The following is a 24,631-nucleotide window of genomic DNA, read 5'->3' as shown; positions in this document are numbered from 1 at the left end:
AGACAGAACGTTCCTTGCCAGCAGAGCAGTGGAAGTCTTGCTTCTTCTACAGGCTTTCAGAAGATGACTGGCTTGGAAAAACTCAAGTGTTGGAAATTATTCCATTGCTTTCAGCCTGAGGGTTAGATAATCCATCTTATTATCACATTGATATCTGTGGTAACTTGCTACACACAACTTGGAAGCTGCAGTTCCTATATTTTATTGGTGACTACAATGCAAAAATGATGCAGTCTATAAAAGGCTCACAAATATCTGCAAGGTACTATATTAATGATAGAACATTATTGGCTTTACAACATCATAGAACATAGAAATTTACAGCACATTACAGGCCCTTTGGCCCACCTACTCTAGAGACTGTCTAGAATTTCCCTAGCTCATAGCTCCCTATTTTCCTAAGCTCCATGTACCTATCTAAGGGTCTCTTAAAAGACCCTATTGTATCCTCCTCTACCACCTTCACTGGCAGTGCATTCCACATACCCCCCACTCTGTAAAAAACTTACCTCTGACATCCCCCTTGTACCTACTTCCAAGCACCTTAAAACAATGCCCCCTCATGTTAGCCATTTCCACACTGGGAGATAAGCCTCTGTCTATCCACACAATTAAAGACTCTCATAATCTTATACACCTCTAACATGTCACCTTCCATCCTCTGTTGTTCCACGGAGAAAATGCCAAGTTCACTCAAACTATTCTTATAAGGCACGCTCTTCAATGCAGGCAAAATCCCCGTAAATCTCCTCTGCAGTCTCTCTATAGTATCCATATCTTTCCTGTAGTGAGTGACCAGGACTGAACACAATACTCCAAGTGGGGTCTGACCAAGGTCTTATACAGCTGTAACATTACCTCATGGCTCTTGAGCTCAATCCCATGGTTGATGCAGGCCAATGCACCGTATGAATTCTTAACCACAGAGTCAACCTGCGCAGCAGCTTTGAGTCTCTTATGGATGCAGACCCCAAGATCTTGCTGATCCTCCACACTACTGAGAGTCTTACCATTAATATTATATTTTATCTTCAAATTTGACCTACTGAAATGAACCACTTCATACTTATCTGGGTTGAACTCCATCTGCCACTTCTCAGTCCAGTTCTGCATCCTATTGATGTCCTGCTATAATATCTGACAGCCCTCCAACTTTTGTGTCATCAGCAAACTTCCTCACCCACCCTTCTACTTCCTCATCCAGGTCATTTATAAAAATGACAAAGAGGAGGGGGCCCAGACCAGATTCCTGCAGAATACCACTGGTCACTGACCTCCATTCAGAATACAAACCATTTACAACCACCCTTTGCCTTCTGTGGGCAAGCCAATTCTGGATCCACAAAGCAAGGTCCCCTTGGATCCCATGATGCCTTACTTTCTGAATGAGCCTTGCATAGGGAACCTCACCAAATGCCTTACTGAAATCCATATACACTACATCCACTGCTCTACCTTCATTAATGTGTTTTTTACATCCTCGAAGAATTCAATCAGGCTTGTAAGGCATGACCCCTTGACAAAGTTATGCTGACTATCCCTAATCCGATTACATCTCTCCAAATGCTCATAAATCCCGCCTCTCAGAATCTTCTCCAACAAGTTGTCCACAGGTATAAGAAATTTCATGCTGGCAGCTGGTTTTTAATTTCAGAGAAAGCTACCGATCATCACCCAAAGTAGTAGCCCAACATATGAACAGACACACAAATATGTGAGTAAGAAGCAGGAGTAGGCCACTTAGCTCTTCAGTCATAGCACAGGAACAGACCCTTCAGCCCACAATGTTGTACCAAACCAATTTAATTAGTAATCAAATGGCCAACTAAACAAGTCTCTTCTGCATACACAATGTCCATATCCTTCCATTTTCCTCACATCCAAATCCAAATATACTTCGCTACTTAATAAGATTTGATTACAATCAAATTCACTTCATAAGAGTTTTGAAATCTTTTGCCTCATTCTCTTTAATGATAGCAGGTAATTTACAGGTAACTGAGGAATTAATTGATTGTCTATGCAAAACAATAACCCAGTCTGTCCCTACATAATAAACAGATTCCATTTTTGCAAAATCCTTAAGTCGAATTGGTCTCCAAGTCAGAAAATCTACAGAAGTCTCTTGTTATGGTAACCATACCTCCACTGTATTATGAGGAATGGCATAAAAGACACAGAAGGCTCATACAAAAAAAATACTAAAAATGGAGAGAGTGGGAACTATTTCTGCCACTTGTAGGAGAGACTGTATGTACACACGTTGGGCTTTACGATACTGGACTCCAAGAACTTCAGGTCCTGCAGGTCTACCCCAGCTGCTCATCGGCAGAGGTGTTGGACTTGCTGCAGACTGTTGCTACCTGCCTCAGGAAGGCATCGTAGGCATTGGAGTTGATGTGTGAATGCAGTGTGTGGTGTATCCATGGGTGTTGTTTCTCTTGTGATGGCAAGACCCTGTTGGAAATTGATAATGTAAGATGCTGCAGGCCGGTTTCCCTTGTTAGCAGGAGCTGCATGGCCTCATTGTAGTGAGAACGAAGCCTCAAGCTGCAAGCTTGCCCTCTGCTGTTTGGTCTTGCTCTGGACTTGGGCTGTATGTATGCTTTTTGTGTGACAATGTTTTCTTTGTCACTATTTTGAATGTGCTGTTGGTTTTGCACCTTGGCCCCAGAGCAGCACTGTTTCATTCGGCTGTATTCCTGTATGACTGAATGATAATTAAACTTGAATTTGATTTGATTATGAGAGCATGTCTGTATGTAGGGGTGCCATATATAACCTGTGGTGGACCATACAGGAAGTACAAAATTAAGGCATGGCACAGGTATTTTGTTTTGGAATTTGTCCCATGAAATCTGAATTTGGTGGTTCTGATTGTTTCTCTCTATAAAGCAACCTGTTACGTATTACTCACCCCAGTCCTCATTGAGGGATCAGCAGTGGAAAGGGTGAGCAGTTTCAAGCTCCTGGCAGCAACATCTCTGATAATCTATCCTGGGCCCATCAAACTGATGCAGTTACAAAGAAGGCACATCAGCAACCATATTTCATTAGGAGTTTGAGGAGATTTGGTTTAATACTAAAGACGAAAATATTTATACAGATATACTATGGAGAGCAGTTTAACTGGTTGCATCACTGTCTGGTATGGAGTGCCCACAGCACAGCGTTGGAGAAAGCTTCAAATAGTTGCAAAATCGGCAAGCTCCATCATGGGCGTTAACACTCCCACCACTGAGGACATCTTCAAAAGGCAATGCCTCAAAATGGCAGCACTCATCATTAAAGACTCCCATCACCCAGGATGTGTCCTCTTCTTATCACTACCGTCAGAAAGGAGGTTTAGGAACTGAAGATACAACATTCAACATTTTAGAAGCAGCTCCTTCCCCTTCGTTCAGAATAGACAATGAACCAACTGATGAACACTACCTCACTATACTTGTTCTCTTATTACACTAAAATTTAAGTTAATTTTTTATAAACAGCATATAGCTCTTTTTGTAATTTATTATATATTTTTCATTTTGCCCTGTACTGCTGCTGCAAAACAAGAACTCTCATGATATATGTTGGTGATATTAGGCCTGATTCTGACAAGACAGGTTAATCCAATTTGCTTGGAGCAATCAATACTCCCAAAATTGTGGTAAGAAATCTCTGCTCAAACCCAGAGCCAGTCAGGATCAGAGGCCAAGCAGTAAATGTTCAAACTCAGTGACAGGGATCGTATGCTTCAATGTTTTTTTTTGTTCAGAGAGGGAGAGTTCTGTGATTTGTTCAGTTAAGCTGAGGCAGGGCTGGCGAAGGGTTTCGGCCTGAAACATTGACTGTATTCTTTTCCTAGATGCTGCCTGGCCTGCTGAGCTCCCCCAGCATTTTGTGTGTTTTTGGATTTCCAGCATCTGCAGATTTTCTCTTATCTGTGACTGAATGGGGAACAGTCTTTCAGTATTTACCTTCCCAATATCTATATATATTTAAATAATATTGTCTCTACCACATTTAATGTGTTCAGTATTTCCTCCGTACCCAAGATCAATTTATGAAACTTTCTCTGAACTGTCAATATTAATAATAATACTCTTCCATAATAAGAGAATCAAAGGTGCACATAGTACTCTAGAAATGGTCTCACATGTATCTTTTAAAGTTAGCATTAGCTTTCACTAGATTTATTTGCCAATATTAAGATTTTTAAAAAAGCATTCAGTCAGTCTTCCAGATTGCCAGCTCTATCTGATTCCTAGCCTTCTGAGTTTCATTTATAAGTACTGTAGCTGGAGACAAGATGTCACGTATTCTGACAGACTCTGTGCTAGCTAGGGGGAGAGAGAGAGAGAGAGATCATCATCACATGAATGTAGTTAATTTAAGCCTTGATTGCACCAGTTGATGCTTTCCCCTGAAAAACTGAAGCCTCCTGCTGCACCACACACAATAAGTCAAATGATGCCATCTCTGGCGTGGTATTTCTGGTGAATATTTAAAGCTCCAGCAATAGCTAAGAGAGCATAGATGGAAAATTGTGCTGGCTTATTATTTCCACTACAGGTACTTCGTCAGCAATAGCCATTGCGAACTTTATGGAAAGGCCGACTAGTGCAGTGGGTCCAAATGAACGTTAAATGAGCCTCTGGGGGAATTCTTATTGTAGAATGATGTTGGATAAAATTGACTTGCTTCCAGCCCTTCAGTGCTTCTCCTTACCCGCTGCATGCCAATCTGATGAACATGTTGTGTGTCACTCCCAGCTGCTGACCAGGTACCAGCAGTGTTTAGCAATGGTCCAAGTGGTTCAAGGTCTCAACCAATGTTTGGAGCAGATCTGAGTGGGTATCTGATTCCGCTAAGCTTTGCTGAAACTTTTCAGAAGATAAATGAATTTTAATATAACATTATTATCAGGTAGAGAATCATTCATTGAACCCCTGTATTCAATGCAACTGAAAGAGAAGGCTGGAAATGAAGGACACCATTTGGGTTTTCTGACTTTGTGTTATGATTAGAGTTTGGACAGGATCACTTACCCTGCATTGGTTCAATTTTTAACAGGTTCTTTATGAAACATTTCTCCGTGACAGTCCTTTGTGCACTGTGCTGATTAAGATACACAGGAACCGTGAAATGGCTGTTTGAAAGTAGAATTGGCTTGCCCATAGAATTCATAGAGTAGTGGTCAATTGATCTAATTCTAACTGGAGGTCTGTGACTAGTGGTGTTCCTCAGCTATCCACACTGGGACCTCTGCTGTTTGTGATGCATATAGGTGATCTGGATTTGATGGGTGGGCCAGTTAGTTTGCAAATGATAGGAAGATGACTAATGTTGCGGACAGTGTAGAAGACTGCCAAAGGAAACAGCAGAATATACGAGGGTGATTGATAAGTTCATGGCCTACGGTAGAAGGAGTCAATTTTAGAAAACCTAGCACATTTATTTTTCAACATAGTCCCCTCCTACATTCACACACTTAGTCCAGCTGTCGTGGCGCATACGGATCTTGGACCTCCAGAAAGTGTCCACAGCCAAGGGTGATTGATAAGTTTGTGGCCTAAGGTAGAAGGAGATGAGTTATACAGCTCTCATTACATGCACATGCAGTTCAACTCTTTGAGTGATTATGCAGAAAATTTGAAGTTAATAACTCATCTCCTTCTACCTTATGCCACAAACTTATCAATCACCCCTTGTAGATAAGATGCAAATATAGAGGGAGAGATGGCAGATGGCGTTTAACCTGCCTAGGTGTGAAATATTGCACTTTGGGAACTCAAAGGTAAAGGCAAGACCCAAAATAGCGTGGATGCACAGAGGATTTGGAGGTGAAGACCATAGCCCCTGAAAATGGCTGCGCAGGTTGATAGGGTAGTATAAAATGCATATGAAATGTCTTTATTCGTCAATGAATTGAGTTCAAGAGTCAGGAAGTGATGATACAGAAGAGGTTTACCACAATATTACCTGAGGGCAAGTGCTATAAGGAGGAGTTGGACAAACTTGGGTATGTTTCTCTGGAGTAGTAGTGGCTAAGGGGAAATCTGACATAAATTTATATGATTATAAGAGGCATAGATAGAAGAGATGGCCAGTATCTTTATTCTAGAGTTTAAGTGGTTATAGGTATGCCTTTAAGGTGAGGGGGTAACTTCAAAAGGGGTGAAAAAGGATCTATGATCTAGTTCTCACTCTAGAATTTAATTGTAAAAAAGATGGGACAGCGGAAACTTAATCAGGAGGGATGGACGGCGGGGGTATAAATACCTCTGGATTAGACACGCTCAGGCATCATCCCTGATGAAGGTGGCAGAGTTTGTCATTGAAACGTCAGTTGAAATGGATCCCTGTACCCGGCTGGAAGCCCAATAAGAGTTTATTTGTTCAAAGGGGGTGTTCAGGGCAAATATTTTACACAGACAGTGGCATGTGCTGAGAATGCACCTCCAGGAGTGATGGTGGAATCGGATACAGAGGGGGTATTCAGGAGACTCCTAGACTGGTACATGAATGTGCAGGGAATGGAAGAATACAGACATGGTGACGGCACAAGGGATCAGTTCAGTTAATTGCCAATTTAATTAGTCCAGCACAACATCGTGGCCTGAAGGGTCTTCTCCACTCCTGTACTGTCCTGTGCAAGACAACATTTCTAAGCGAGTACACGTGCTTTCCTGCTGATTGCATCTGTATGAATACGTTGGAGCTATGGATGCCTGTGAAGGTGAAGCTGTCAACCTCTCCCACAGCTGCTCCATTGAGGAGGACAGGATTGTGTTCACTACCCTGCTTCCTGAGGCCAACACACAGACTCGCCAACAGCTACTTCCCTGCTGCTAGCTGCTATCAGACTTCTGAACGAGTCTCCCCTTTGACATTTCCTTCCCAGTAATGCAGCCACGTTCTCAAGCCTGCAGTTCCAGCTCTTCCATTATTGACACATTTTGCATTTTTTTGGCACTGCTTTAGTTTGCATCACTACACTTTGCATTATTATTTTCTGCTCTTCACTGTATTTATTGTATTATTCCCATCTATGATATTTATTCTGTAGCTTTACACGAGTGAGAATCTGGGGGAGTTGGTAGGATTGTCCGGCGAATGAAATGAGGTCACAACAGGATTATTGTAAATGGTGGTTGATGATTGGATGGGATGGAAGTCCTGTATCTGTGGTTGGTTGGTGGTTGGCATCTGTCTGTCTCAAAGGACAATGGGTGATGATGATCATTATCAGAAGCCCGGGCGGAAGGTATGGTGATGTCCAGTTGTCAAGTTCCTCTTTCAGCCTCACTGGTGTAGTCCAAAGGAAAGCTTGTGAAGCAATATGTTTGGCCGCAGGAGCTGCCAAAAAGATGTTCAACGATGTCTTAGGGGCTCCACTCCAGATTTGCTGTCTGGAATGACTCCCATAGCCTTTGTCTCACCCGAGGCTGCCCACGAGGCAGTGGGGCTATTTACCCTTAGCTGGGGATCTGGTTCAGGAGCACCACAGTGTGTCCACACACTGATGGGCTTGCGTGCTATGTGTACAGGGGCCAGACCTCCTCCCTGTCCTCTTTGTATGACTATCAGAAAACCAGATGTAGGGCACAAAGAAGAACACTCAAGCCGTCAACAGTGTTCACATTTTTATCACTTCTGCGTCATAAGCTCATGTGACTAGATAATAGGTTAGTGGGGAGGGGAGCAGGGAATCAGTGATGCAGAACCAAATCGGATGCATATTGCAGGTCCAAACATTATGTCATTAATTCACTTTTTATCTTGATGAACATATTACATATTAATCATGTCAAAGCTGTGACTCTGTTTGATTTTCCTGTTTTTGACATATCACAAATCCATCCTGGGTTAAACTGGTGTTTCTGTGGAGCCGGCTTGCTACTAACATTTTAACTGTTCTGTGGCATCTCTGGGATTTTACGTGGACTTCTGCAGTTTGCAGGTCCATTGCGCCCTCTAGTGTTCAGACTGCCAAACAAACCAATTACCATGCATTGATTTAAAAAAAACAGGTATCGACCATTGTTTCTCAAATTTAGGTTAATTTACTGTTTTACACAACAGAGTGCAATGGAATTCCTTGTTTGCTTGAAGCTCAGAGAGTGAGCAGTATAAATATAACAAGAAATACAAAAATGAGCATAAAACAGCAGAATGGTGCAAAGATTATAGTGAAGTCAATAGACAATAGACAGTAGGTGCAGGAGTAGGCTATTTGGCCCTTCTAGCCAGCACCGTCATTCACTGTGATCATGGCTGATCATACACAATCAGTACCCCGTTCCTGCCCTCTCCCCATATCCCTTGACCCCGCTATCTATAAGATCTCTATCTAACTCTCTCTTGAATGCATCCAGAGACTTGGCCTCCACTGCCTTCTGGGGCAGAGCATTCCACATATCCACCACTCTCTGGGTGAAAAAGTTTTTCCGCATCTCTGTTCTAAATGGCCTACCCCTTATTCTTAAACTGTGGCCTCTAGTTCTGGACTCGCCCATCAGCGGGAACATACTTCCTGCCTCCAGTGTGTCCAATCCCTTAATAATCTTATATGTTTCAATCAGATCCCCTCTCATCCTTCTAAATTCCAGTGTATACAAGCCCAGTCGCTCCAATCTTTCAACATATGACAGTCCTGCCATTCCGGGAATTAACCTTGTGAATCTACGCTGCACTCACTCAATAGCAAGAATGTCCTTCCTCAAATTTGGAGACCAAAACTGCACACAATACTCCAGGTGGGGTCTCACCAGGGCCCTGTACAGCTGCAGAAGGACCTCTTTACTCCTATACTCAATTCCTCTTGTTATAAAGGCCAGCATGCCATTAGCTTTCTTCACTGCCTGCTGTACCTGCATGCTTGCTTTCATTGACTGATGTACAAGACCACCTAGATCTCGTTGTACTTCCCCTTTTCCTAACTTGAGTCCATTTAGATAGTAATCTGCCTTCCTGTTCTTGCCACCAAAGTGGATAACTTCACATTTATCCACATTAAACTGCATCTGCCATACATTTGCCCACTTGCCCAACCTGTCCAAGTCACCCTGCATTCTCATAACATCCTCCTGACCTTTCACACTGCCACCCAGCTTTGTGTCATCAGCAAATTTGCTAATGTTACTTTTAATCCCTTCATCTAAATCATTAATGTATATTGTAAACAGCTGCGGTCCCAGCACCGAACCTTGCGGTACCCCACTGGTCACAGCCTGCCATTCCGAAAGGGACCCGTTAATCACTACTCTTTGTTTCCTGTCAGCCAGCCAATTTTCAATCCATATCAGTACTCTGCCCCCAATACCATGTGCCCTAATTTTGCCCACTAATCTCCTATGTGGGACTTTATCAAAAGCTTTCTGGAAGTCCAGGTACACTACATCCACTGGCTCTCCCTTGTCCATTTTCATAGTTACATTAATCCCAGTGTACAGTGTGTCTGTATTAAATCTGGTAAGAACCTGTCCTTGCGTATAGAATGTTGAACTATTTAACCAGTTTAGTGAAATGGAATTTCTGAGACCACACCACTTCCTCATTTTGGTCACACTCTACATTGAGCACTGGGGCATGAATTGGTCACCAAGGCAACAAGGGTGATTTTTATTAACAGGGTGCACCGCAGCAGCCTCATTGCTGAAGGCAAAGTGTTGGATAATGAGTGAACAACATAGAAACGTATGGTTCCTGCAAGGAAGTCAGAGTGTTAGAAATAAGAGCTGGATTAGGTTATAGCCCCTTGAAATTGCTCTACTATTCAATAAGTTTATCGCTGTTCTCGTACATCACGTTCATTCTCATACCTGATGCCCAAATCCCTTTATTCTCCTAATGTCCAAAAATCTGTTCATCTCAGTTTTGAAAGTGCTCAGTGCTGATCACCCATGTCCCTTTGGGGTAGAAATTTCCGAATATTTATATATCACTGAAGTGAAGATGATGATGAAGTGAAGATGATTTATCATCATCTGGATGAATAAGTCCTTACCCTGAGATAATGTCTCTTTGTTTCTAAACTTTTCAACCTGAGGGAACAATTTTCCAGCAGCTAGTCTATCAATCTCTCCTGTCAGTTCCAAGTTGTGGCAAGTGAAATTATCCAGGGCGGTTCAGGAACCAGATGGTTGAAGGGTGATAACTGTCCTCAACTTGGTGGTGTTGACCTAAGGCTTCTGTACCTCTAGCCAATGGTGGTAGTGAGAAGAGAGCAAGGCTTGGATGGTGGGAATCTTCCAGGGATCCTTAATAGATCTCCCACCTGGCACTTAACCCTGTAAGTGGTCCAAGTGCTACACCTGCCTACCTACCTCCTCCCTCACCTCCATTCATTACCCAGGCAGTCCTTCCAGGTGTGAATCTGCTGGGGTCATCTACTGTGTCTGGTGCTCCCCGTGCAGCCTCCTCTACACTGGTGAGACCTGACATAAATTGGGAGACCACTTTGTTGAGTGCCTCCACTCCATTCTCCATAAACAGGACCTCCTGAGTGCCAAGCATTTTAATTCTGATCCCCATTCCCATTCCAGTGTGTTGATCCATGGCCTCTTCTTGTGCCAAGATGAGGACACTCTCAGGGTGGAGGAGCAACACCTTATATTCCGTTTGTGTAGCCTTGAGCCTGACAGCATGAATATTGATTTCTCCTTTGGGTAAACAAATCCTCTATTCCCCACTCTGACTTTTACCACTTCTCACTTGCCTATTACTTCCCCCGGGTTCCCCCCTCCTTCCCTTTCTCCTACGGTCCACTCTCTGCTCCTAACAGGTTCCTTCTTCTCCAGCCCTTGAGCTTTCCCGCCCACCTGGCTCCACCTATCACTCTTCCCTCCCGTCACCTTTTTACTCCGGCATTTTCCTCCTTCCTTCTCAGTCCTGATAAAGGGTCTTGGCCTAAAGTGTTGGCTGTTCACTCTTTTCCGTAGATGCTGCCTGAGCTTTTGAGTTCCTCCAGCACTTTGTGTGTGTTTCTTTGATGATGGCTGTTGCTCTGTTGTAGCAGTGCTCCAAGCAAATGTATTCAAGGGTGCAGATGGCCGTAGCTGTGATGGACTGGGTGGTATCCATCACTTTCTGCGGTATTTTTCCATTCCTGGGCATTGCTGTTTCCATACCAAGCCATGATACAACCAGTGCCTTCTAGTGCAGCTGTGCTGAAGATGGTTATACGAGAAGATGTTGTTGTCAATCCAAACTGACTGGGGTCTGCAGGTGAGGAAATCAACGATCCAATTGCACAGGAAGGTAGTGAGGTCCAGGTGCTTGAGTTCAGTGATGAGTTTCGAGGGTAGGATAGTGTTGAATGTTGAGCTGTAGTCAATGAAGAGTATCCAGTTGTATGCATCTTTATTGTCCAGCTGTTACAGAGCAGAGTGTGAAGAGCCAATGAAATGACACCTGCTGTTGTCCAATTGTGACAATAGGCAAATTAGAGTGGATCCAGATCACTTGTCAGGCAGGAGCTGAGAAGCTTCATGACCAGCCTCTTGAAGCACTTCATCACAGTGGATGTAAATGCCTCTGGATGATACTCATTGAGGCAGGTTACCATGTTCTTCTTAGGCATTGGTATAGTTGAAGCCTGCTTGAAGCAGGTGGGTACCTCAAACTGCCAAAGCAAGAATTTGAAGGTATCTGCAAACACTCTAGGTTGATTAGCAGAGGTCTGCAGTACTCGGCCAAGTACTCCGTCTGGGCCAGATGCTTTCCGTAGATTCACCCTCCTGAAGGTTTGCTCTCACATCAGCCTCAAAGACTGAGATCACAGGGTCGTCGGGGTCTGTGGGTATTCGTGAAAGTTCCTCCACGTTCTGTCAGTCAAAGTGAGCGTAAAAGGTATCGAGCCTATCTGGGAAAGAAACCTTTTTGTCATCTTTGTTACTTGGTCTTCCTTTGTAGGAGCTGACCACAGTTGTTAAACGTCCCTCTGTGATTGCAGTTTAGTCCAGAATTGCCACTGAGCATGTGAAATGGCCTCATACCTGGAGCTCTTGTACTTCCTGGGTTGCCACTACTGAGCACCACTGATTTAAACTTTGAATTTCATGGATTATCTAGGGCCTCAGGTTGGGGAAGACTTGATGAAGCTGATGAAGTCTTGATAGATGCTGCCTGGCCTGCTGAGCTCCTCCAGCATTTTGTGTGTGTTGCTTGGACTTGCTGCATTTGCAGATTTTCTCGTGTTTGTGACAACTATGGTGTATTCATTCAGATCCTCTAATGAGTGCTTGAACATGACCCAGTCCATCCTGCAGCCACTGCCTCTGCCTCTTGTGAACACCTCTTTGGTGTCCTTCCCTCTGGTGTCTCTGTCTATATGCTGGTAGGAGGAGGATGGCCAGATGCCGTGGGCAATGTGCGCAGAGAACTCTTCAAGCTAGCCTGATTGAAAGGCATCAGGGGAGGCCATTGCTTGCTTGTTAATCACGGCATTCAATACATCAAGTACTAGCCTGATATTTGCATTTGGCAGAATGTAAACTGCAGTCAGGATCATGGCAGAGAACTCTCTTGTTAAGTGGAACAGTTGGCACTTGAACGTTACTTGTTCCAGGTCAGGAGAACCTCTTGGCATTTACCTTTTGCTCACCCGCCAGATCCATCTCATACCCTTTTTACCCCTCTGAATTTCCTCTTAAGAGTTATCTTTTTATCAAGTTATCAAGAGATTTGCCTGATCCTGACCATCTGAAACCAATGTATGCTTTCTTCCTTTCCTTGACCAGAGCCTCAATATCTCACATCAGCCAAGTTTCCCTAAAGTTACCAGATTTACCCCTCATCCCAACTGTAAGCTGCTCCTGTACACTCCTAAAAGCACCCACTTTTCATTTGTTCCAGTCCTTTTTAACAGCCTCACCTAACTGACCTCTGCTACTTCCTGTCTAATTACTCCAAAAATATAGATAGATAGATATAGATAGACTGGGGAAACCTTCCAGGACACTGTGACAGAAAACACTTGGTAAACACATCCGGGTGGATGCCTCAGGAACAGGCACTGGAGTAGTGCTGGCCCAGGAAGAACCTGGAGGGGAGTGACCTGCCCTTTACCTGAACTGAAGACTCCTCCCGAGGGTAACCAGGTGTTCCACCATTGAAAAGGAGTGTCTGGTCACTAAGTGGACCCTTGACAGCCTCTGGTGTTACCTCCCTGGCAGGGAATTTGACCTTCACACAGACCACAGAGCATTGGCATGGATTCAATGCCAGGGGGACCTGTCAAATTCTGGGCACAGCATAACGCAGGGAAGGGAAATGTTACTGCAGGCCCCTGTCTCAGCTATCGAGCATCAACGCCAGAGGAGAGGACTCGGTAAACACACAGCTTACACACGCACGAATGTTGCCTTGTCATTCCGCTGAGTGTGTGTATTTCATTTCTTCCCCAGTATATTCTCATAATGGGTCCTAAACCGATCTGATTCACTCCCATTGGTTTTATGGTGCCTTTCCTGCCAAAACATGGCAGAATATTCAATTTCTTTAGTAACAGCTGTGTGTAAAAGTGTATATGTTGTTTGTATACTGTATTGAAGGTAGATACAACTGATTATTTTGTAATATGATTGTAACTATCATATTCTAATTCATGTGTAGTCTTAAGTTAATTTAGTTGGTAATTGAAGATGGTGTGGCCTGGTGTCTGATAGATGGGCCTCTTAGCGGGAGGAGTGGGGGGAAGGGGGAGGGGACCAACAAGAGAAGGGGCAGTGTTGGATCTCCTGTTAGAGAATGAGATAGGTCAGGTGACGGGGGTATGTGTTGGGGAGCACTTCGGGTCCAGTGATCACAGTGCCATTAGTTTCAATATAATTATGGAGAAGGATAGGACTGGACCCAGAGTTGAGATTTTTGATTGGAGAAAGGCTAACTTTGAGAAGATGTGAAAGGATTTAGAAGGAGTGGATTGGGACAATTTGTTTTATGGGAAGGATGTAATAGAGAAATGGAGGTTATTTAAAAGTGAAATTTTGAGAGTACAGAATCTTTATGTTCCTGTTAGGTTGAAAGGAAAGGTTAAAAATTTGAGAGAGCCATGGTTTTCAAGGGATATTGGAAACTTGGTTCAGAAAAAGAGGGATATCTACAATGAATATAGGCAGCATGGAGTAAATGAGGTGCTCAAGGAATATAACGAATGCAAAAAGAATCTTAAGAAAGAAATTAGAAAAGCTAAGATATGAGGTTGCTTTGGCAAGTAAAGTGAAAATAAATCCAAAGGGTTTCTACAGTTATATTAATAGCAAAAGGATAGTGAGGGATAAAATTGGTCTCTTAGAGAATCAGAGTGGACAGCTATGTGCGGAGCCAAAAGAGATGGGGGAGATTTTGAACTATTTCTTTTCTTTGGTATTCACTAAAGAGAAGGATATTGAATTGTGTAAGCGAAGGGACACAAGTAGGGTAGTTATGGAAACTATGATGATTAAAGAAGAGGAAGTACTGGTGCTTTTAAAGAATATAAAAGTGGATAAATCTCTGGGTTCTGACAGGATATTCCCTAGGACCTTGAGGGAAGTTAGTGTACAAAAAAGCAGGGGCTCCGACAGAATTATTTCAAATGTCATTAGAAACGGGGATGGTGCTGGAGGATTGGCGTATTGCTTATGTGGTTCCGTTGTTTAAAAAGGGTTCTAAGAGTAAACCTAACAATTATCAGCCTGTAAATTTGATGTCAGTAGTAGGTAAATTAATGGAAAGTATTCTTAGAGATGGTATATATAATTATCTGGTTAGTCAGGGTCTGATTAGGAACAGTCAACATGGATTTGTGCGTGGAAGGTCATGTTTGAGAAATCTTAATGAATTTTTTGAAGAGGTTACTAGGAAAATTGATGAGGGTGAAGCAGTGGATGTTGTCTATTTGGACTTCAGTAAGGCCTTTGACGGGGAGGGGAGGGGATGAGATCCTGTAGATAAAGAAAATCAAGCCTTTTCAATTGTGGCACCACATGGAAGCCATGACTGCAAAATTCCTAGGATGCACAAAATAAATGTGGAAATGTGATTTGATTTGCAGCCCAGAACCCTGACAGTCTCTGGTGCCTTTCCAAGATATTCATACACATGCAGGGGATCTCATAACATGCCCTTAAAACCTACCTTCTGAAAGCATTGGGACTTACGTTTGTCATTCAGGGGTCTTTTGAACTTTTATTGCTCTTTGTTCACTTGCTTGTATGCCCTGTGGACACAATCAAATTCACACTTTTTCACTGGCACTGGTAGTCTCACCAATATCTTGCCATGTATTTCTGATGAGGCCAAACACTAGGAAGAGGTTTGAGATTGAGTTGGGTGAGGAAATTACAGGTGGAAGGAAATCTCACTCAATGGACCAGCTTCGTTATCTGCATAGCACAATGGGTGTTTTATGCAAGTAAATTCTATATTTGTTTTCCAGAAATTAAATATCCACATTTTGGCATTCAAATATCAAGGGTTACTGAAGGAATGTGTAATAATTGTTACCGAATCTTCATATGAGTGAAACTGCTCAGTTGTGTTAAATGATGGGGATATTAAAGGAAAATAACTTGTGTCCATCTCTGGCTACCGGCTGTTAGAAAGTCACATAAATTATGCAGGGAATGAAGGGATATATATCATGCACAGGCAGAAGCGATTGAATGTAATTTAGCATCATGTTTGGCACAGACATCATGGGCCAAAAGGCCTGTTCCAGTTCTACGGGTAAGCACAAGCAGTAGCTTATCTAAGTGTGATAAATGTCAAAAGCTGATATCATCAAAGGTAACATCTCCAGGCACTTAGCTGGCATCACATAACCACTACAAGTGCCATAACTAGGCTTTAAGATCCAGGCTAAATATGTACATTGGTAGTTTAACCGCAGTACGTAACAATAATTTCCAAATTATAAATGCATCTAGAAAAGAACCAGGGAGCAACATTAGAATATCAATGCGACTGATATAGTCTCCGCAAGTTTATTTTCCTTTCACACACGCACATTAATTTACATATTTCACAGACAACACAAAATAGCTGGTCTACTGTACAGTTTAAATTCCAACGAGAGAGGTAAAATATATTGTGCACATACATAACTTAGAGATTTAGGTAACAAGGTAATTTTATTGTTTATGTTTATATAAAGGAATACAACATTGACCAAATAGCTGTTTTCAGTAGGTCTATATGGCACCATCTCACTAAGCTTTCACAGGCAGTATTATTCTGGTCAAACAGGTGTTGCAGGGGTAAGAGAGTCAGTTTTATTTAATGGTAATCATGGTAACTACATTTCTAATAACAACTGCAAGCTTAAAACAATATTTTGAAGAAAGGCAGAAGTAGATTTTGTCAAATATACAGAAATAAGTCAGTTGTATTTCATTTCAAGTTTATCTATCAGAAAGGCCTCAGTAAATAGTAGCCTGTTTATCTTCAGTCTGCACAATATCTCTTAACCTTTGATGGAGACACAAAAGACTGCAAATTCTCGAACCTGGAGCAAAAAACAAACTGCTGCAAGAACTCGAGGTTCTGCAGATACTGGAAAACTTGAGCAACAACAACGGTGGGTAACAAACAGCTGACGTTTCAGGTCAGGCCCAATTCATCGACTGTTTCTTCCCCTTCATATTGATGCCTGATTTGCTGAGCTCCTCCAATGTTTTGTGTGCATTGGTGGAAGAACTCAGCAGGTTAAGACAGGTTAAGATCTGTTGAGACAACGGCATGGTCTATATTTCAGGATGTAGTGTCATTGACCAGCACTTTGCCTCTGTGAATGCTACTCGAACCAACGAGTTCTTCAACCATTTGTTTTTTCCATCTGTGAACCTTTATTTTGTAAACTACATTCAAGTGGACAATTCCCATTACATCTCCCGATCATGACCTGCACCATATTTCAACTGCAGAATCAGTTCATACATAAGGTGCAGACTTCTTATTTAACAGTCCAAATAAGCATAAACAATTTTATGTAAAACAAGGTGAACTGTTTGCATAAATGAAGATTTTTCTTTTATATTGGGTACCCAATGTATAGTGTCAGCATTATTGCGTGTCAGATAGTAATGTGGCTGAATTTCATCCTCAGAAAATTCACCACATTTTGTTGATTGTATTTGTTGACCTTTCAATTTGAGGTTGCCAATTAGTGTCAGAATTAAACTGTCCACTCATTAGAAACTAGGTTAATATGGCCAGAACTTATGGATGCTTAAAGTCAGGAAGTAAGAATATCATTAGTAACTCATTAATATTGGCTAGATTTCATCTCAGGTCCCAGCAATGAATTTCATTATTTACCTAGTCCTGGAAAATAAAAAAAAGTGAATTACTACTGTACAACATACTCATTCCTTATTGTTAGTCAAGAACATAATTAAGAAACAATGCATAAAAGTTTTATCAATGAGACCATTCTCACACAATCAAACATACATGCAATAGTCAAGTGAAGAGTTTTACATTTATACACAGATAAAATTTCCCAGTCATTCCAGCAAAAAGTGGTTTCTGAGAGTGTCACAGAAATTCAGTAACTTCAGTACAAATACCATTTTAAAAACTGATTTACATTATGCCCACGTACAATCACATAAGACCCACAAATGTCTCTGAGAATTCGCAAATCACACACCATGCTAGCAGATATTGGCTCTAATGTATTATTACCAGGGCTTGAACTGGCATCAATTTTAAGCAAAATACTCAATTTCTGGACGTACTGAACAGTTATGAAACAAAATCCCAGTGTTGTGACTGTTATGAAGAAAAACACTTCAATCCCGAAAGAAAGTGCATGAACAGAATCTTGTACAAGCTTCAAAGAGAATATAAAATATTCAAAGCACTACTTCAAGGCTGTATGATGTCTGAATGCAGGTTTTAACTGTTTGAAAATATTCAATGTATGAGGTACGCAGTGGAGGTAAATCTAGAGTTTTTGAGAGGCATTCACGCATAACAATAGGTGAGACTAAGCATTTCTCTAGGTTAATTCTCTAAGGTTCGTTGAACAGATTTAATTACCGTACATACAGTATGTGGAAAGTATTACTACTAACTAAATATTTAGGTAAACTATTCAATTTGAAGCAAGTTCATTGTAATCTGCCACTGTAGACATCAAGAGAGAATATTGCAAGATTTTCGAGTTCTTCAGTTCTTATTTACCAGAACTGTAGAACCAGCCTAAATTCACCTTACAGTCTGCAGAGGGAAAAAATTAGAACAATTAGAAAAGTAGGCAAAAATTTATGCCCAGTGTTTCCTGACCAACAATAGTTTGCAAATAGCTAGAAAACTGGCTGGGCAAGTAAAAAACAAAAGTTGTTCCTAACATGTGTTTACTTCAAGCCCTGTTGCATACAATCTTGCACAGTTATCTGCATTGAATTAGAAATGCACTATATATTCTGAAATATTGCACTTAGTGGCCTATTGTCCCTCAATACAGAGGCTACACAAAAGTATAAAACGCAGATTACTTCAGCACCGATGCATCATTTTACATTTGCTCCATTCAGGTAAAAAATTCAGACATCAGAAAGGTAACTCTAACTACATTTAATATTACACATTCACAATACATTATTTATTTGCACAAAATATTTACCATTTTGATTTGCTTTACTTACGTAGATTAAAATCTGGCAAAACACTCCTCTGAGTTTCTGAGTGAAATTGGCAGACGAGTATCCAAACTTCGTGAAGGACTATGCAAGTTCTCAGTGGAAATAATTTTTATGATTGTGAAGGACTCGAAATTTTATGGTGCTTTACATTCAATCTTCTCTCAATGCCAATGTGCCACAATTATAACTGAGGGTTCAACAGATTGCCCTAGATTAGAAAATACGACCAGAAATGCTAAGATTACAATGCAGCCTCCAGGTGCAGAATTAGTGAGTAAGTATAAAAATGGGCAGGAGTGCCAGTGGGTCTGTGGAGAGCCAGTGACGAGTTTTTATTAATGCAATGGTACATTCTGGACAGGTGTACCTGCATGGCTGTTGGGAATGCACTGGGGCTCAGATACATGAGCATATGACTGACATATTCAGTTTTGATTTCTACAATGCCCTGTAAGTTGTTGAACAGGGGCATTTGATACACTGTCTAGCCAGTCCCTCAGCTTCATGCCAGCCACAGTTGGTACAGTTTGCACTTCCACAGTCATTCCAATGGGGTTGTTGGTCTTTAATTAAGAAGTAGGTTTAGGTCTTTTCTCTATTATTTACTTCAACTTGCATTCATAGTTTTAATTAATAAGTAATTTCATGAGTTTCAAATTAATTTAACATTATACAGTTTTTACTAGATTTCCTAACATTTCTGATGTTGACGCATGCTCTAGGGTCAATCTGCCCTCCTGTACCAACGATGGCTGATAGCCTTGCACATAATTAGTATGAGTGGTCATTGAAGAATTATTTCCACTACATTTTCCAAGGGCAATAAATGACACACACAAAGATTAAATAAAAACTGCTGACAATTTTCACTGTACCTCACAGGACAGGGTAATTGGAGACACTCTATGATAGGTAACATTTAACGACAGAGGGCTAGGCTCTGCTCTCCAGTAATTTATGAAGAAATCAATTTCAATATGCAAGTTGTCCTGGTAATTTAACAGTTAGCCTGAACAAGTGGAATTGTGGTTCCACCTTCCTGAAAGTCAAGTGATGAGAAGTGGATTGTCTTCTTGAGTATCAGAGCAGGGCATCACTTTACAATTGAAGTGGCATTTACTTTTGTTGGCACGCGTCAACTGATTATTCACACCACCATTGACTTACAGTATGTCAAGTGATGTGGGATCTGAGACTGCTGACCTGTGTGCTGAAAACATATTTACAAATACACATTACTCATCACAGAACTCTTGTTAATTGGAATTGCTGCCTTAAATGGCACATGAATACTTAACGACTAGACAAGGCATACATATTCAAGCCATCCAACTGTTAACTCGGTAATTTAAATGCATTCATTTCCATTGCTGAATTTAATTTTGTGCAGACTGAGGATAGGCATTTTATCTTCAACTTATCATCCAGAGAATACTTGAAAGGCCACATAAATCTAGTAAACAGGGAGCTCCTTTTTTATGGATGTAGTATACTAAGCCTAGGAACCTTTTGTTCCTAGAAACCCACTGTTCCTGTTAACAGTCACACAAATCTTGATTCTACAGTAAAATGCAGAAACAATACCAATTTAATTAAAGGTTTACTAAGTGTCAGTATTAATGCAAGAGATCTTGGGAAACAGTACTGAGCACAGACTAGCAAAAAATAAATATAGATTGGTTTGTTTAATATTATATAGAGGCCAACAGTTACATTTTCATGTACTAATAACTAAGGACTATTTTTTTGCGATATAGACACAATTTGATTGCCTCCATATATCTATGGACAAGTCACTAACAACCGCAGTTCTGTTGCTGTGGGGGAGGGTTCTCTGTGAGTTTTGTGTTTTGTTTTCCTGCAGTAACAGTAGGATCTGTCTCCAAACTCTCCAGCATCTTCTCACAGATGATGTCAACAAGACGCTCAAATGTCTGCTTGACGTTGATGTTATCCTTGGCACTGGTTTCAAAAAATTCAAAGCCTTACAGAAAGAAGAAGAAAATTAGTTTCTTGAAAAGAAGTTAAGCACAAACCAGAAATGACAGGCTATACTCAATATCTCCTGCTTTTTTTTGTCTGTTATTGTAGACTCTAGGCTGAACAATACCAGGAAGCAAGGAAGTGTCATCCAGAATAAAAGGATTTTTACATTTTGGAATATGACTGATCTTGGCTTAAAAGCTCTCAGAGGAGCCAATTTTGAGAAATATTTCTCACTGTATTGGAACTAATTCTTTTTTCTTTTCAAATCTTTTTATTATTATTATCCAAAATACAAGAGTACATCGAAATAAGTAACACTTACAATGTCTCAAAAAAGAAAAAACAAACAAAATTAAGGATTGAGAAACATGGTGACACAAAAAAAGAGAAAAGAAAAAGACCCTACTAAAGCCAAGAAAAAAGTGAGGAAAAAAAGAACCCATTAGGTGTTCAACCCCGGAGCCGTGCGTCACACAAAAAGCTTCTAAAGATAAACATCAAACCGCCAGCAAAAAAAATTATACCAAAATTTACAATTAGATCCAATTCTCCAAATAGTGGAGAAAATCTATCAATTAACTCAAATGGTAATAACGAGCAAATGAACCCCATCTTTTCTCAAAATCAAACATAGGTTCGAAGGTTCAACTTCTAATTTTCTCCAAACTAAGACATAACATCACTTGAGAGAACCATTGTGACAGAGTGGGAGCTGACATATCCTTCCACTTCGACAGAATGGCCCTCCTAGCTATCAATGTAACAAACGCAATAACATGTTGGTCAGACAAAGAAATACCACCAGTATTTTGAGGTATTATTCTAAAGAGCACAGAAAATTTGTTAGGTTGTGAATTAATTTTAAGTGCTTTAGAAATTGTGGAAAAAACTGAGTTCCAAAACTGTTCCAGCATAGAACAAGACCAAAACATATGTGTCAGTGTAGCCGACTCAGTTTTACATCTATCACAATAACTATCAACATTAGGAAAGATTTTAGACAATCTCTCCTTCGTCAAATAATAACGATGTACAATTTTAAATTGAATCAATGAATGGCTAGCACAAATCGAGGAAGAGTTAACCAACTTCAAGATCCGCATCCAGTCTTCCGTTATAAATGCAAGCAGACCTTATCCACCGAGGTTGAGTTGGGACTACAAGTAGAGATCATGGGCTAAGGGTGAAAGGTGACCAGTTCGTTGTTCTTGGGAAGGACTATTTTCCACTTCCTCAACCTAGTTGTGCTCCTGACCATAACAGGGACTCTTGCAGTACATGGGAACTGAATTGGGGAAAGTACATTACACTGCAGACCTAGCACATGCTGGAGTAATCGTAAGGATTAAACAGTGTTCAACATGATCCAGTCTAGTATATCTCACTCTCTGCTTGTGACGAATACAATCTATTGTTGCTGTTGTTATTGCTCCAAAGCTTTTTTTTAAGCTAGTGCCAGCAAGCTACTTTCTTAGAGTCATAGTCTTAGTGTTGGCGCATGGCCAAGTGGTGGTTAAGGCATTCATCTAGTGATCTGAAGGTCACTAGTTCGAGCCTTGGCTGAGGCTGTGTGTGTGTCCTTGAGCGAGGCACTTAACCACACATTACTCTGCGACAACGCCGGTATTAAGCTGTGTCCCCAGCTGGTTCTAACGCCCTTCCCTTGGACAACATTGGTGGCGTGGAGAGGGGAGACTTGCAGCTTGGGCAACTGCCGGTCTTCCATTAAAAAAAACCTTGCCCGGGCTTGCACCCTGGAAACTTTCCAAGGCACAAATCCATGGTCTATTGAGACTAACGTTGGCCTACACACAGTCATAGAAAAGTACAGCGCAGAAACAGGCTCTTTGGCCCATCTAGTCTGTGTCAAAACATTTAAACTGCATACTCCTATTGACCTGCACCTGGACCACAGCCCTCCATACCCCTGCCATCCACGTACCTATCTAAACTTCTCTTAAAAGTTGAAATCGAGTTTGCATGCACCACTTGCATTGGCAACTTTCCACATTCTCAACAGCCTCTGAAGTTTCTTCTCATGGTCCCCTTAAACTTTTCACCTTTCACTCTTAACCCATGATCTCTAGTTGCAGTCCCAACTCAACCTCAGTGGATAAAGTCTGCTTGCATTTACCCTGTTTATACCACTCATAATATTGTATACCTCTATCAAATCTCCCCTCAATCTTCTACATTCTAAGGAATAAAGTTCTAACCTATTCAATCTTTCCTAAGAACTCAGGTCCTCCAGTCCCAGCAACATCTTTGTAAATTTTCTCTGTACTCCTTCAACCTTATTTACATCTTTCCTGTAGGTAGGTGACCAAAACTGCACACAATACTCCAAATTAGTCCTCACCAATGTCTTATACAACTTCAACACAACATCCCATCTCCTGTACTCAATACTTTGAGTTCTGAAGGCTAATATGCCAAAAGCTTTCTTTACTACCCTATCTACCTGTGACGTCACTTTCAATGAATTATGGACCTGTATTCCCAGATCCCTCTGTTCTACCACACTCTTCAGTACCCTACCGTTCACTGCGCAAGACCAACCCTGATTGGTCCTACCAAAATGCAACACCTCACACTTGTCAGCATTGAATTCCACCTGCCATTTTTCCAGCTGATCCAAATCCCACTGCAGGCTCTGATTGTCTTCCTCGCTGTCCACTGTACCCCCAGTCTTGGTGTCACCTTCAAATTTGCTGATCTTGAACACTGCTCCTTCAGTTTGAGTAAGCATCACTGGTAAAGGTCACAGCCCAAGAAACAGGATTAAGGTTAAGTATGATGGAGTGTGGTAACTAGGAAGTGCACCGAAGTGCTTACCTTAACTGCCTTCCTGAAGAATTCCAGATACCAAGAAGGCAGTGCACATTACTCAATGCCACTTCTCACCAAAAAGTGTGCAGCACAGGTTATAGGAGTTTCCTAGGAGACTTCAGGGAGAATGCCCACTCGCTCTGTATTTTAGTTAGCAGACCATCAAGGTTCAGTTCAGAAACGTTTATTTTCCTCGCAGTTCTGACCCCTGCCTTTGTGCTACATTGTCCCTCAAAGCAGTAGGAATCTTGGTAACCCACCGTCCGAAGTCTCTGCATAGGGACCTTTCCATATAGTTCCCAAGTTGTCCTCTTTCTTGTATTCCATCCTCTGGCATAACTGTGCCCCTGAGTAAGTGGTTTGCATTGTCTACCTGCCTTAAGTAATCTGAGGCCTGTTATTTGTATGGTCTTTACAATGACTGAAATTCCTCAAATGATTGTTAAAGTTGCACATTTAATTTTACTCCAGAATTTTTTAGACCTGCTTAGTGTTGATTTAATAAGAGAATGGATGTATAAATGAGTAATTGGGTGGCATACTTAGTGGTTAGCGTAATGCTTTAGAGTGCCAGCTATAAGATTGGGGTTCAATTCCTGCCACAGTCTGAAACAAGTTTGTATGTTCTCCCCGTGACTGCGTAGGTTTCCACTGGGTGCTCCAGTTTCCTCCCATGTTCCAAAGACATAAGGATTAGAATTAATAAATTGTGGGCATATGATGTTGGTGCTAGAAGTATCCCAACACTTGACTGCTCCAAGTGCACAAACAATTCCGAATTGACTGACATTTTGAAAGAAATGAGGATCACATTTTTGGTGGATCCATGCTCATGATGGTCATATGCCCCCAGCATGGCACCATACCTAACTGAAGGAGACAGGTGCAATGCAGTGGGAGTATTGTGCTCAGTATTGGTCATCTGGCTAAAGGCAAGAAGCCATTAGGCTGGGAAACACACAGTGAAGACTTACGAGGAAGTTGCCACTGAGTTATGAAGAGCGGTTGAGTAGGCTGAGACTTGAGAATTAGGGGCGATCTTATAGCAATCTATATAAACTCATGAGGGGCAAGGATAGGATGAAAGCACACAGTCGTTCTCCCATGATTAGTCAATCAAGAAACTTGAGGACATAGGTTTTGGGTGAGAGGGGGAAGATTTAATAGGAACTTTAAGAACAACCTTTTCTACCACA

At 41.4% G+C, this 24,631-nt stretch overlaps 1 protein-coding gene across 2 annotated transcripts in view; it reads right to left on the bottom strand.

Annotated features, from left to right (window-relative positions):
- Positions 1 to 15,919: 15,919 nt before the first annotated feature.
- Positions 15,920 to 24,631, bottom strand: part of LOC140737812 (ras-related protein Rab-3C) — a 182,429-nt gene continuing 173,717 nt past the window's right edge. For both annotated transcript variants that reach the window (XM_073064476.1, XM_073064475.1), the window contains exon 5: positions 15,920 to 20,604. In XM_073064476.1, coding sequence (XP_072920577.1) covers positions 20,417 to 20,604 — 188 coding nt within the window. In that variant the 3' untranslated portion in view covers positions 15,920 to 20,416. The remainder of the gene's footprint in view (positions 20,605 to 24,631) is intronic.

The sequence above is a fragment of the Hemitrygon akajei genome, chromosome 13 (assembly GCF_048418815.1).
Source record: "Hemitrygon akajei chromosome 13, sHemAka1.3, whole genome shotgun sequence".
Lineage (NCBI taxonomy): Eukaryota > Metazoa > Chordata > Chondrichthyes > Myliobatiformes > Dasyatidae > Hemitrygon > Hemitrygon akajei.
Note: the sequence above shows the minus strand (reverse complement) of the source record. Positions and strands in the feature narration are given on the sequence as shown.